This window comes from Podarcis melisellensis, assembly GCF_964234715.1.
Source record: "Podarcis melisellensis genome assembly, chromosome: 2".
Taxonomy (NCBI): domain Eukaryota; kingdom Metazoa; phylum Chordata; class Lepidosauria; order Squamata; family Lacertidae; genus Podarcis; species Podarcis melisellensis.
The window spans coordinates 77,410,178-77,424,075 of NC_138529.1; the positions used below are offsets into that span (position 1 = coordinate 77,410,178).

Consider the following 13,898-nt stretch of genomic DNA (forward strand, 5'->3'; position numbering starts at 1 on the left):
TATGCACTACCCATGTATGAGACGACCCCCATTTTTTGCATGATTTTTAAAGGAAAAAACCTAGTCATACACAGAAAAGTAAAGTAACTGCCTTCAGTTAACTGTTTTTCTTGGCATTGCAAGAAACATATGACTGAGTCAAGCAGCTGGTCTCTTCCATCAAATATTTTCAAAAACTGGAATTTAAAAATAGGAAGCAAAGAATTTGATGTGAGGCAGATTGAAGTCTATTTGGGGATGCCAATTCCCCTACCAAATTTTAGATAAAATATTCTACCTTGATCCTCCCCACTCTACTCCAAACTTACATTTATTAAAAATGTAGATAAGGTAGGACATTATCAGGATTTCAAAGGTGGATTTGACAGCTGGGGGAATTTCCGAAAAGCGGCGCTTTGTCTTGGAGCGTAGGCAAGTCAATCTAAAAAATGTGTTTTTGAGAAGAAGAAGAAGAAGAAGAAGAAGAAGAAGAAGAAGAAGAAGAAGAAGAAGAAGAAGGGGAAAGTGGTTTTTACTTTTAGAAATATGGCAACCCTAAGATAAGGTCCACTTTTAGCTCATAATTATTTTTATTGGGGGGTGGAGTTCTCAAAAGTTTTGAGGCTTCCATTTTCCTCCCTCTTTTGCAAGGTGCTTCAAATCACTTTAGAAACTCAGTGGCTATGTGATTCAGCTTACCTTATCATTTTGAGGTGGTAATGAGTGGTACATGTGCTTTTCTCCCTATTAAACATTTATCCAGAATTCTGCAGACCCCTCAGCCACTTGCATTTCCTGGTCTGGAAAAGCCCCATGGAAGGCTTTCTTCACGAAGTCTTCCCCTGACTTTTAGTTCAAGCACAGGAAGCCAAGGATGCTGGATATGCAATACATTCAAAGAATTTGTTTTTTAAGTAAAGCGCCTCTTAATTTTCAAGGAACTATTTCTGCACTGATTTCTTTAGAAGAAAAAGTTTTATGTTCTTTCTTTTTCTTTTTAAACTCCTAGGTACACCATGGGCTACCTACCCACCTTCCTGTACTTATATGAAACCCCAGCTAAAGACACAATGGAATGTTTTTAAACCTCTCTTGCCCACTATTTAAGTGAATGTTGTATGGTTAATGTAGATACCAGAGAGGCGTATGCAATGAGATAGGAGCATTTTGGTTCATGCTGGGTTTGCATTCAAAATAATGTCTGAAGCAAAGGTCATGTTGAGTTTCCTTATATGAAACTATCCTTAGTATGACATAAACCGAGAGAAAACTCACTATCAGTCTCAAGTTTCAGAGAAGCAGCTATATTAGTCTGTAGACCACAAAAAGGGCAAAACAAGTGAACTGATTTCCTCAAAAAATAATTGCATCTGATGTAACATTGGGTGATCTGCAAGTATTAAGATCTGTGATGTCTCAGTCACACAAACAAATCATTATCAGAAGTTATGTTAATCAAGTAATGAATATGCATACATGAACCAGCTGGGGACGGGCTGATATTGGTGGGGCAGCACTGCACTTGCTCTAATGGATCAGCCCCCTGTGCTAATCAGCAATGTGCAATCAGCTTTTCAGAAGTGTTCGGCTCCATTCTGGCATTTAAGCTGAGCAAGTACTTCGAAGCATGCCGAGAATCTCCTGCCAAGCATAAAGGGAGCCAGAAGACACTCACTTTTGGCAAACCAGCTAGTATTTAGCTAGGGAACCATGAAATGCAGCTATGAAGAGTCTTAAGCAGTAATAATAATTTATCTGACGTCCTACCGTTTCATCTCCTAAATTGCTTCAGGGCCATTTGGAAGAAATAGTTTGCGCTGATCAACTCTACCCTTCAAGTCTGCAACTTCAAGCAACTTTTTGAACTAACATCCACATTGCAAGCAATTGGACTTCCACACGTACGTTTATTGGGGGCCGTATCAGAATAGAAATAAGGCTAAAGTCCTCAAACTAAAGACCAGTGGACATCACCTGTCAACCAAGATGATTTTAACTGAAAATGCTGCAGACTGAACCCAAACCTTCTACATTCATTCACCATATATCTGTTCAACATCTCTGGCAAGAATAGGATTCTCTTTTCACAATTTATGGCAGGAAGGTATAGTATCCTTTTTATTTACTGTGTCACAGTAACACGTAAACATAAAACAACACTTTCCTTCTCTCCAGAGTCCCAATACAGTAATGGGAAGTCAGTAGTATTACTCTTTATTTCCTTTATGATATATTGGGATGGAGAATTCTTGTCCATTCCTTTCCACTCAGAGACTGCCTTATACCTCAGTGGGAATTATGAGGGACTATTATAGCTAGAATCAATTTAAATGCCAAGAAAGAGTATAACAGCTCTCTCCCTACTGCTCTGACTCCAGCCTAGAAAAGTTCAGTCAAAAAGAAAATTCCCATGTTGTTACAGGTTCCAACAACAGAATCTTTCTTGTCTTAGAATATAGTACAGTGGTACCTCTAGTTGTGGACACAATCTGTTCCAGGGTGTCGTTCACACCCTGTAAAGTCCACAACTAGAGCGCTGCTTCTGCGCAAGCGCGGAGCGGAATAGTGTGATTCTGCGCATGTGCGAAGTGCGCAGAACGCTTCTGCGCATGCAGCGAAACCCGAAAAGCCACAACGTGAAGCAAACACAACAAGAGGTATGACTGTAAACTGCTTCCTGCTAACTTACAAGGCATGATGGCAGTATTGCTTTTGAGAGAAAGGCCCTGGACCTAGTTGCAAAGGGCTAGTGGTGAGGCCTTGGGGGGGGAGCACTAGTTTTCTATAGTTGAGAAAATAATCCTCTTGCCCCATCACACTTGAGATTACTCAACTCTGCTCAAGCAGTCAGTGCATGGAATGAGGATGAATGTTGTATCAGTGTACTGAAGTATTCCCTGCTTTTTAATGGAAACATGCTCATTTAATTGCTTGCCTATCTCTCCCCCACCACTACACACACGAAGTCCTTTGGACATGCAAATTGCTAGTTCTGAAAAATCTTGCAGGACCTTATTGTTTTTCTAGCGACTATAAAATCCTCTTTGCCTCCAAAAGCACTATACATTTCTTTGTAAGATATGTCCATAAGTTCGTTCTCGTTTTCAGAATTTCCCGTTTTTATTTTATTTATTTATTACATTTATACACTACCTTAATTTTCCAAGGATCTCAAGGTGGTCACATGCTTTTCCTCCTCCCCATTTAATCCTCACAACAACCCTGTGAGGTAGGTTAGGCTAAGCGATGGTGACTGGCTCAAGGTCACCCAGCAAGCTTTATGGCTGAGTGGGGATTCAAACCCTGCTCTTCCAGATCCTAGTCCAACACTCTAACCATTACACCACCCTGGCTTTTTTAAATGAACTGGGAACAATGTACACATGCCTCATAAGAACCCGTGATCTAACTAGGGACCACATTTTTAATGAATGGAACCAATGCTGTTGTTTCCACCAACAGTTTTTCCACTTTGATGCATCAGAGCAAGATGCTTCCTGCTGAGACCACCTCCCATTTGACTTGTCTCTTCCCAGAACTGCCTCTTGAATCAAGCCATTATGTAATTTCATTATGAAACACTATGGAAGAGCTGATACCAAAATCTGCCCATTCCTTCTCTTAAATAATCTTCTAAATGGCAAATTTTCTAAAATGCCTTAAATGCTTTGGTAGAAAGACAAAGTAAAAATGTTGTAAAATAAATAAAATAAATAAATTCTTACCTACCCACATGTACCACTGCATGCTGTAATATATTTATGTATGTCTCTTGTGCATGCATTTTCTCAAGGGGGGAAATAAGTGATAGGAAAGGGAATCTGAGGCATGAAAAAGGTACACCAGTTCAAATATTAATATCAGGGATTCTTCCATGGGGGCGGAATATTAAGACAGTAGACGCGTGACTCAGGGTAAAGCCAATACACAGAAGAATAATGAAATCAACTTGGGAAGCAACTGTAAAAGCAGCCAATATTGTTGGGGCAACGGTTGCTACCATCCTTATACCCTTTATCTGGGATAACCAGCTTTTTTAAGGGACGATGGACCAAATTTCTCCAGTGTTGAAGACCACATTCCAGTAGTGGATAGGGCTGGACCTAAAAGTAGGCAGGTCAACACACACACAGAAAGATATTCCCCATATATTTAATTCTTTAACAACTCCACTTAAGTTCCTCTGTCCATTTTCACCACATAATTTTTCTAAATTTTCACCAAAGACCTCCAGCACCTTTTCTGTCTGAAAGCTCATTAAAAGCCTGCAAGTTAACATTAACGAACAGGTGACCTGCAAGTCCTGAATCATAGTTATTGAAAGCATCAAACTTCAAAATGCAATTGCATCCTGAAAATGCATGTATGCGCCTGAAAAGCATATAGACATTGCAGCATATTTGCAAGAAACACAGGTCTACTTCTTTTCTAATACAGTATACCGGTAAGCATTCCCTTTGCTTTGATCTTCTTCCAGGGGAAGGGGCTACAGTTATACAGTTTGCACAACATCAAAATCATTTCCCATTTAGCTCCTCCCCACTGAGAAGAGGGGAAGGAGGGAATCCAGAGAGCCAGCTAAATGCAGTGAGGAGTTCCCATTCCTGCCCTAGATGGAATATGCAGAACGCATCAGATGGTGGGGCACTCTCATTTTATGTGAGCTTCTAACAGCTGACACTGAAAGTGGGAAGCTCCTACAAGTTTAAGATTGCTCAACAAGGCAGATGATGGCTTGTTGAGACCCAGAAGAGAACCAGTTTTTCCTTCCCAAAACTTAGCAATCTTACCATGATGCCTTCGCACTGTATCAGGCATCCCTATCCATTCTCCCCCCCCCCCCCGAGTTTCTACGTGTTGGACAGGACTGCAGAAGCCTGGCAATCTGGACTTTCCCATTGAGCTCTTCAGACTATACCTCAGAACGATTATAACTATTCCATAAATATCCCAGATTAATTCTGATCCCAACATCAAATCCACTTAAGAGACTTAAAAAGACCGAGTCGTCAAGGCCATAGCTCAGAGGCTGCTCCCTTAGCAAGTCAAGAGAAATACCTTATCAAATCGTAGTAAATGATTTCTAGCATGTCACTTGGCAAGACGGAACCTGGGGTGTGGAGGGGGGGCTATCTGAGCCCATCTCAAGCTCTCCAACCCAGTCTTTTTATACAAGGAATTCTCAGCTGCTAGATTAGAAGGATTTCATTTAAATTTAGTTTTGAAAACAGTCCTCTTGTTATGAAAGCAAGATATTTTCTTCCCTGCCAGCAGGCACATGCCCTTTCAACTGATGATGGAGCTGCCCTGACGCACCCATTGGCATATTCCATTATTATTATTATTATTTTGTATGTTTCAAACCATTTTATCATTTCTGGTCCATTCGTTTTAAAGCTTCTGGTAACACACTTTCTTCGAAGTTGTATTTTCTAAATTGAATAGCCCTGCCCCGCATAATTAAAGAAAGCATGTCACCCTATCTAATTGGGAGGGGTGTCATTATCATGGGGGGGAATTCGATACGAGCATTGACAAGATTCAAATATGAACAAGAAGTCACTTAAACACATTTCTACACTGTGCAGTTTAAACACACAGCCTGCCAAACAGAGCTGAGCTGTGGGGACCGAATAACACATGGTAACAAGAGCAGAGTGTCGTTTTAGATAATCCACTATAACCTAACTCCCTGGTTGAAATCAGCTCTGCACATAAGCAATTGACACTATCCCTTTGAGTTCATTCTTTTAAAATGGTATCTGCACACAAACACAAAGATTATGACCTGTGTAAGTAATGTATAATTTTAGTAATATATCCATGCAACCAAGTAGTTTAACCAAAAGCTTTTGTATGCTGCAGGAATGTAAATAACTACTTGATGATCTGTCCTTGATAAATGCGTATTGCTGTCTCTACAGGACATTTGGAACATCACACTCCGTGTATATAAACCTTAGTACAAGAAAGCCTTCACTTTCTTTGCAAGGTTCTAACTACATACCAAAGAGCCCTCTTAGTCAATTTATCGTGTAATTCTACCCAAGTTAAAAACAATTGTGGCATTGAGCATACAAAGGATAACATACAGTGATTAGTTTTAAATTATGTGCACGTGTGTCACACAACAGGTGCCATATCAGAAGGCACTTTCTGCCTTCTCACTCAGAAGGGGATGCCTCTTTTTAAGATGCCATCTAACATTGGTCACCACCATTACAATAAACACTTTAACACAAATAGTTAATTAGATATATGATCTAAAATCAATTGTGAAGACACCGTTTATCAGTCACAAGGTTTTGATTCAATTTACCTCAGGAATGGGGAACCTGTGTCCCTCCACATGTTGTTGGACTCCCCCCCCCCCGAAAAAAAACTTCCACCAGCTGCAGCAACCAGCCAATGGCCAGTGTTAATGAAAGCTGGAAGCCAACCGCAACTTGGAAGACATGTGTTCCCAGGTCCTCATTCTGGGGTAAATCAATGAACCAATGCAGACCCAGAAAGCAGAAATATTCTTCTCCAAATCTACTTTCTTCCTTACTGTACTGCAACTAACCAAGCAGCTAGCTATAAAAGTTTGATGAGGAAGGGTTTTTTTAAGAGCTTCCAAAAGTTTATCATGAAACGTAAAAGCCAAGCCTGACACCAAGAGCCAGATAACCAATGCCTTAAACATTTCAATCTGTGAAGGTAGGTGAGAAATGAGCTTTTCCATTCCTACTTAAATTCTATTTTAAGCAGGTAGAGAGAGAGAGTCGGGCATGTGTAGTTCTTTAACTACTACTGAATTGGCCTTACTTTAAGCAGTAATGCATTTAAGCAGGTCCCCATGCACAGTGAGCAGTACATGATTAATTAAAGATTAAAGCACTCTGTAAATAGACTCAGGATTGAGAGCAAACAGGTTTCCAAAGATCAACAAGTTTAGATTTGAACTAGTCACAGTTTGGAAGGGGGTGGCCACCTGCCAATGTTTACTGACCGTCATTCTGTCAGTTTCAGGATCAGCAGCTCCTCCTCACTCCACCTCCCGAGTCACCAACCAAACGCCACTAAGCACACTGCCTCGTTCTGGACTAGAGGCACAACCCCTTCTCCTGAACTAGGAAGCACCGGCGGGATTCTGCACATCCCTTTCCCAAACATCTCTCCCTCTCGGAAGCCCCCTAGATCCAGGAACATACGACCAGCGCTAGGGCAGTTTTGTTTTCCCCTGCAGGCAAGCTCCGCAAGACTCGAGGCTCTAACTCCAGAGTAATCCCGTCGGCCCTGGTGGGCAACAAATCTGAATTTAGTCGGAGGCTGCAGCTTTCAGCCACTCTTGCTGCTGAAGCGAAATAAGACTGGGTGGATGCCAGAGAACTGCGCGCTGCTTTGCCTCCTCCTAGTTCTGCTCGCAGCTATCAGAAGTCAAGAACAAGGACGAACCAAGTAAAAGCAGAAACCTAAGCACAAAAGGAACCGGGGGGGGGGGTGTCGATTCCGCAGAAGTCGTAGCCACACAACCTGCCTCACTCCTTGCGTTTGTCCCACGACCCTCGGGGCAGAGAGAACGGAGGCCAAGTACCCTCCAGTAGCGCCGTAGGTAACCAAACCTCCTTGGGTACCTACCTCGGACCTCCAACCTCTCACCCACTGCAAACATTCACTGGCTATACCGCACCACAGTTGCTCCAAGATGCGCTTGTACGTTTGGCAAAGCCGGCCAACGGACGGGTTTGTACACTCTGCTGCCACCACCCCGCACCCCCAAGGCGTCCCTTGCAAGCCCCCGCTTCCTTACTTCTCATCCTTGGCGTTCTCCTGGAGGTCCCCCGGCGGCGGCGGCAAGGCGGGCAGGGCCGCGTGCTGCTGTTGCAGGAGCAGCAGCCTGCATGTGGCCAGGTGCCGCTGGTGCTCGTCCTGCAGGCGGGCGTTCTCGTGATACAGCTTGGCCACTTGCTGCTCGAGCTCGTCTATCCGGAGCTTCTGCTTCTCCAGCAGCTCCTGCTGCGTCTCGATGATCTTGTTGAGCTCCTTGAGGTACTCCGCCGCCTTGCTCGGGTTCTCCGCCGGGGTCTCCATGGCCCCAGCCAGCCCGGCTGCCCGCCACGCACCTCGGCGGGCCCCGGGGGCCGGCCAAAGCGCCGAGAGGGCCGGCGGCGGCAGCGGCGCCCGGACGCTCAGCTCGGCTGCGCGAACAAGCCAAGCCGAGCCAAGGCACCAGTCTGGCTACACCTTTTCCCGCCCAGTTGCAAGTCCGCTTCTCGGCTAGGGAGCGCCGACGCAGCTGCTCGTACTTCGAGCCGCCATTGCCCACGGGCCCTCCTACGGCTCCCGGCCGGGCTCGCTGCTGTTGCTGCGCCTACACCCAGAGGGTCCGGCTATTGCGCGGCTGTGGCGCGCGGGGCTTCCGCTTCTCCACTTAAGGCAACCGCCGCCGGCTCGCTTCCTGCTCCTCCTCACCAACAAAACCCCAGGGAAAGTCTCCGCGGACAACCCCGTGGTTCGCTCGAGGCTAGTTTCCTTCACCTCCGCCGCTTCCCTCGTTAACTCCTCCTGGTCGGTCGGTCTCTCTCTCCCCTCTTGCTTGCCACCCCCTCCCGGTCTTCCGCTCACGCAGGCGCTTTCTCCGCTTCTCCCGTCGCTGCTCTTCTTAAGCAGCAACAGCCGCTTCCCTACGCGCGCCACTGCGCGGGGTCCTGCGTGGAGTTTGCAAAGTGCCGCCGCTCCCTGACTGGGCGTCGCGCGGCTTCGCGGACCCTGGGGAGGAGCTGGTCTTGGCGAGCGGCTCCTCGCAGCGCCCCGCTGCCTCCTGCTGACTAACTGATTGAGCCGCCGCTGCCGCCGCGGCGTCCTCCTCCCGGGGCCGCCGGGCAGGCGAGTCAGTCAGAGCGCTTCTCTCCCTCTCTCTTTCCCCTTCTCTCTCCCACACACAAACACATACACGCCCCGGAACGGCTGAGAAGCAGGCTCCAGAGGGGCAGGGAGGAGGAGGGACGGCTGGTGATAGCTGCAGGACGGGCTGCGACAGCGGGGGCCTGTGCGCCTGGGAGGGGTGGAGATATCCCCCGGGGGAGCGGCGCCCTCGGGGGGGAAGCGAGCGAGCGAGCCAGCGGCGGGTCGCCTCAGAGCTGCTCCTGTTTTGGCGGGAACGCGCGAGGAGCCCCGTGGAGCGGCACCTTCGCGGGCGGGCAGGTGGGCTGGAGAGAGGGCAGCGCCCCGCTCCTCCCCCACCTCGCGCCCCGCTCCGAACTGGGCGGCATCTCTGCGAAACTGACGGGCAGCCCAGCGAGGCAGAAGCCCCTCAGGTAAGCGGGGTGGCGGGAGGTTACGGCGCGTGCAGAAAGCGAAGTGTGTTTGGGATACAAGGGGCGAGTTCTTTCCCTTCCTTAAAAAAATGTTTTAGTCCCCGGCTTGCTCGGAGCGCCCACCGAGCTGGCCGACCACAAATCCCAGCAGCGACGGGAGTTTGGTTTTGGTGCTCTCCCGCCCGCCAGATCAACCACGTCTGCAGGCAGCTTGCCGACCACCATGCTCCTGTTTCTCTCTCAATTTCTCCTCCTGTTTGGTAGCGCTGAACTTGCCCTGCTGCTCCTGCCGCCGCCGGATTTCATAAGAGAATATTGAATTTCTGAGGAAAGGAGGGAGGGGTGCGATGGCATGAGGGAGAAGCCGATTGCTAATGCCTCAGCGGGCGGGCGCGCGCTCTTCTCCCCCTCCGCCCGCCCCGCTCCCCTCCTTCCCCCTGGGAGGAGAGAGAGAGAGAGAAGCGGGGATGTTATGGAGAGCGATGGGCTGACAGAAGGCTGCTGCTGCCAAGAGCCGAGGCTGTTTTGAAAACATCGCCACCCGGCGCTCCAGGCGGCGGCTCTCTAGCCATATGCCTGGAGTGACGCTTCCTCTGGTTGGCAACTGCTGGCTAGCAAAGCAGCAACCTGCCTCGCCTCGGAGTGGGAATACTCCCCTCCACGCACAAGCACCAACACTCGCAACCTCGTAGTGGGAACGCTGCATCCTCAGCCGAGGCCGCCTCAGGTTGGAGGGAGAGAGAGAGAGGAGCTCATGTGGGGAATCTTTTGGCAGTGGCCCAGCGCTCTGACTGAAGAGGTTATCGAAAACAAGCTGGCTTGGGGAGTTGGAAAAAAGAGTGAGGAAGTATGTTAGCCAAAGGGAGCTGACAGGCAGGAAGTGCGACCCCTTGATTGTTTTCTTCGTTCCTTTCCTCTTCCTAATCACCTCCCCCCTCCCCTTCTCTTCTTCACAATCACTTCCCCTAAGTTTCTTAATTTTTACTGATACTCAAATGCCGCAGTAGCTTTTGCCGCTTCGCTAATTTCACTGCCCCCTCTTCTGCAAAGTCAGCTCCTCTGGAACCTGGGCTGCAATTCTTGCTAACACTTGACAGAATAGGCAGCTTGACTGAAGAGAGTGATTCAGCACCGGAGGTGACCTGAGGGCAGCTGATAGCAGAGCGAGGAGGTAAGGACTTCCTCCCCCATCCCCACAATATTCACACACCTCCAGAACACTCCTTCCACCGCAGGCCCATGGACTTTCATGTGGTTGCTCTGGAGCAAATGGGCTGTAAATAGCTGCCTTCAAAATTATCTTTAGGAAAATATATAATCTGTGAATGCCTCATGAAAGTATATCTAGCATTTCAAATTGCCTTTTTCACTTCACTGTTATATAAAAGGAAACTAAGCTAAAAAACAACAACAACAGTATTGAGCTATAGAATTTTTCTGTAATCATACTTTTAACTTCCAAAGGTTATCAACACATCTTAACATGAACATGGGTTTCTTAACCAAAGCATGCTGTAAACAGAACTATGTTATCTGCTGTATCTGTCCTCCTAGGGGATATATGTAGCCTCCAACTTCACAGGGTGCAAGCCAAGATGATAAATATGCTGCCTAAAATTATTCACTGGGTGATGTCTAGATTTTGATAGAAAATATAAAATCCCAACATATTTCATGTCCTCTGCTCTTCAATGGACATTTGCAATAAATAAAGGATGAAAGTTTTGCTTCTTCAGTCCTTAGGTTTTGTTGAAATAGCCTTATCAGGTGTGCATAATTGGGTTTGACTTATCTGAAATAATTACTGACCTTGTATTCTAGCTGGGCAAGTATCCTTCCAACACTTACAGTGTGAATCTGGGCATGAGTTCAGTGGGGCTTACTCCTGTTGACAAGTTTTCATTAGAATGAGGCTTCATATTCTGAACATGCCTCATAACTGCATCAAAATCTTTCACTTTTTCTGATCTGAGACCCTCCTTTAAGCAAACATGCTAAGATCCTCTCTTTTTTTAGCATATAATTGTATGGTGGCAGTGCTGCTGTTTCAACCCACCTTAGATCAGAATCTTACCAGGTACTGGGCCCCAACCTACAAGATGAAGACCAATGGTCTGCATCAAATACGTGAAATTTTATCCTGAGTTTCTGGTTGCAGAGTGAGGAAAGGAAAGTGTCAAAACTGAGGTCAGAAGTAAATGATATGCCAGAATATCTGTGTTAAAAACAACTGTTTTTTGTGAATAAGACCACTGATGATAATGTTTATATTTTTCTACAATTTGTGTCCTGACCTTTCTGGAAAACACTTCATGCATTTAGGTGTTAAAGTAGCACAAGACTTCTTGTCTTTTTCCCCCTTTATCACCGCTGGGATATTTTAAATTTTCTTTTTGCAGACTCCATGGAGTGAGTTTTACATGTTTTTATCCAGCAAAGTCATTCCATTACCACAAGGAGCTTTGCCTGAGACTTCCTGTCTCTGCATGCCCTTGGGGGCCCCCCAATCTACTCTGGAGTGTTGGAGTAACCCTCAGAGTAGATGTGGGGGCATGCAGGGAGAGGAAGGCTCGTTTTGAAGGCAGACATAAGAAGAGGCTTCTGGATCAGGCTAGTAGCTCATCTAGTCCAGCATCCTATTCTCATAGGAACCAGCCAGATGCCCATGGAAAGCCCAATAGCAGAACCTGAGTGCAACAGCACTTTCCTTACTTGTCATCCCAGCATCTGTCATAAAGAGGCATGCTTCCTCTGACAATACAAGATATAGCCATTGTAGCTCATGTGCAGAAGTCCTAATGGGATGACTTTGTTGGATACTACCCTTGGTTTATATGCTCCTACAATTTTGTGCTTAGGTTACTCTAATGTGAAATAGTCATTGATGGTGCTATTTTTTTTTTAATGACAGTATTTTAATAGATCAGTTGGAATAAAAAGACTTAAATTCACTGATTTCAATGGGTGTACTATGCTAAATATTGGATACCACCCTATTGTTCTTTGGAATGCTTCCCCAATAGGGGTTCAGCAGGCACAGTTCCTTTCTTTAGAGGGGAAAAATAACCAAGTTATTTTTGCAGCTGTTCTGCCTGCTTTGGTCATGTGATGCTTACCAGCACAAGGAGAATATTTGAGTTAAAGACTATTGGGATTTTTTAGATTTCCTTTTTGACTTGAATTATTTTAGTTTGTTTTTATTATAAACTGGCTTGGGAGGTCTTGTGGTTAAAAGGTTTCCTATAAAGATAGGAAATCAATATTGATGGGGCAGTGTCTTTTAGAGTTGCTGCCTCTCTCTCTCTCTTTTTGGCAAGTATTCTGTGCCTTTAACTATCTTGCTTAATCACAAGAAACATTTTCTTTTCCCAGGAACTGAGTCCTTATTTGAATGTTCAATCCAAACCCCTTTACTTTTCAAAGTCATGTTATTTGTTTTCTTTTAGGAGCATCCAACACAGACCATAATAAACATCTCTCTTAGATATTTTCCATCTGCCTGTTAAGAACTTCCCCCACTTTCTACTCTCTGGGGATATCAGGAATAGCATCTACAGAGCCGAGTTCATTAACAGGTTAATTAGGTTAACTTGTCAGTCAAGGATAGCTACTTTCCCTTGGCTGGACAGAATCACCTCAAAACGCCTCTCTTAAGAAACAGGAAAAATAAAAAAGCATTGTGTAAACTGGCTTAAAGGTTCTCTAAGAACAGCCTCTGGTTTGCTGGATGCTGCTGGGTTCCTGCCTGCAGTGTTTAGAGAGAAATCACAATTCTTCCCAGGAGCTTTAAACAGCCTATTCACTTCATTGCACCAGATGAATTAAGAAAGCTTGCCAACTAGGAGGGAGAAAGAGCATATTTATAGCATCAGTATCGCATTCAAGTTCTGTTCGCACAAAAGCCAATTGCAAGCTGCCTGTGAATGAAGATGCAGGGAATTGACTCTGGCCAGTTAGACAAACAGGAAATTTCAAATCAAACCTGATTAAATAAGAAATCTTAAAATGTTGTTTTTGATTACTTGCAGTAAGGCATACTTATGGCTGTAGCCTTGTCAATTCCCTGACAATGAGCAGAAGAGATTCATCCTTACATAAGGCAGTTCTCGGAAATCTAGGTCTTTTGGATTACTTAGAATATGTTGTTTCTCCCCCCCCAGGATAACTTTCGGCAATTTTTTTTTAGTAATCTTTAGAATTCTTATCCTTAACACTACTTTAGTAGCATACGTGTAGCGAGGATTTATTTTAGGGGGAGGGCAGGCATTATGTTGGGGGGGGGGCAGAACCAAGTTATCTGCAACACAATGGTCAGTTAGTTAAGTATTTTTATTTATTTACTTGATTTGGGTGGGGCAGCTGCACCCCCTGGCTATCTATGTCCATGTATTAGGTAAAGGTAAAGGGACCCCTGACCATTAGGTCCAGTCGCGGACGACTCTGGGGTTGCGGCGCTCATCTCGCTTTATTGGCCTAGGGAGCCGGTGTACAGCTTCCAGGTCATGTGGCCAGCATGACTAAGCCACTTCTGGCGAACCAGAACAGTGTATGGAAATGCTGTTTACCATCCCGCTGGAGCGGTACCTATTTATCTACTTGCACTTTGACGTGCTTTTGAAC

The 13,898-nt window shown here is 45.7% G+C and overlaps 1 protein-coding gene and 1 long non-coding RNA gene across 11 annotated transcripts in view; one reads left to right on the forward strand and one right to left on the reverse strand.

Moving 5' to 3' along the window:
• IQSEC1 (IQ motif and Sec7 domain ArfGEF 1) overlaps window positions 1-8,067 on the reverse strand; it is a 310,602-nt gene extending 302,535 nt beyond the window's left edge. For all 6 annotated transcript variants that reach the window (XM_081898297.1, XM_081898296.1, XM_081898295.1 and 3 more), the window contains exon 1: window positions 7,772-8,067. In XM_081898297.1, coding sequence (XP_081754423.1) covers window positions 7,772-8,052 — 281 coding nt within the window. In that variant the 5' untranslated portion in view covers window positions 8,053-8,067. The remainder of the gene's footprint in view (window positions 1-7,771) is intronic.
• A 507-nt stretch (window positions 8,068-8,574) lies between these two features.
• LOC309362662 overlaps window positions 8,575-13,898 on the forward strand; it is a 57,128-nt gene continuing 51,804 nt past the window's right edge. Inside the window, exons 1-2 of one of the 5 annotated variants that reach the window (XR_014165054.1) lie at window positions 8,575-9,278; window positions 10,329-10,449. This is a non-coding gene — a long non-coding RNA (uncharacterized lncRNA). Of the gene's footprint in view, window positions 9,279-9,722; window positions 10,450-13,898 lie in introns of those variants that run through there. The other 4 variants (XR_014165055.1, XR_014165056.1, XR_014165057.1 and 1 more) reach the window with 4 other exon arrangements.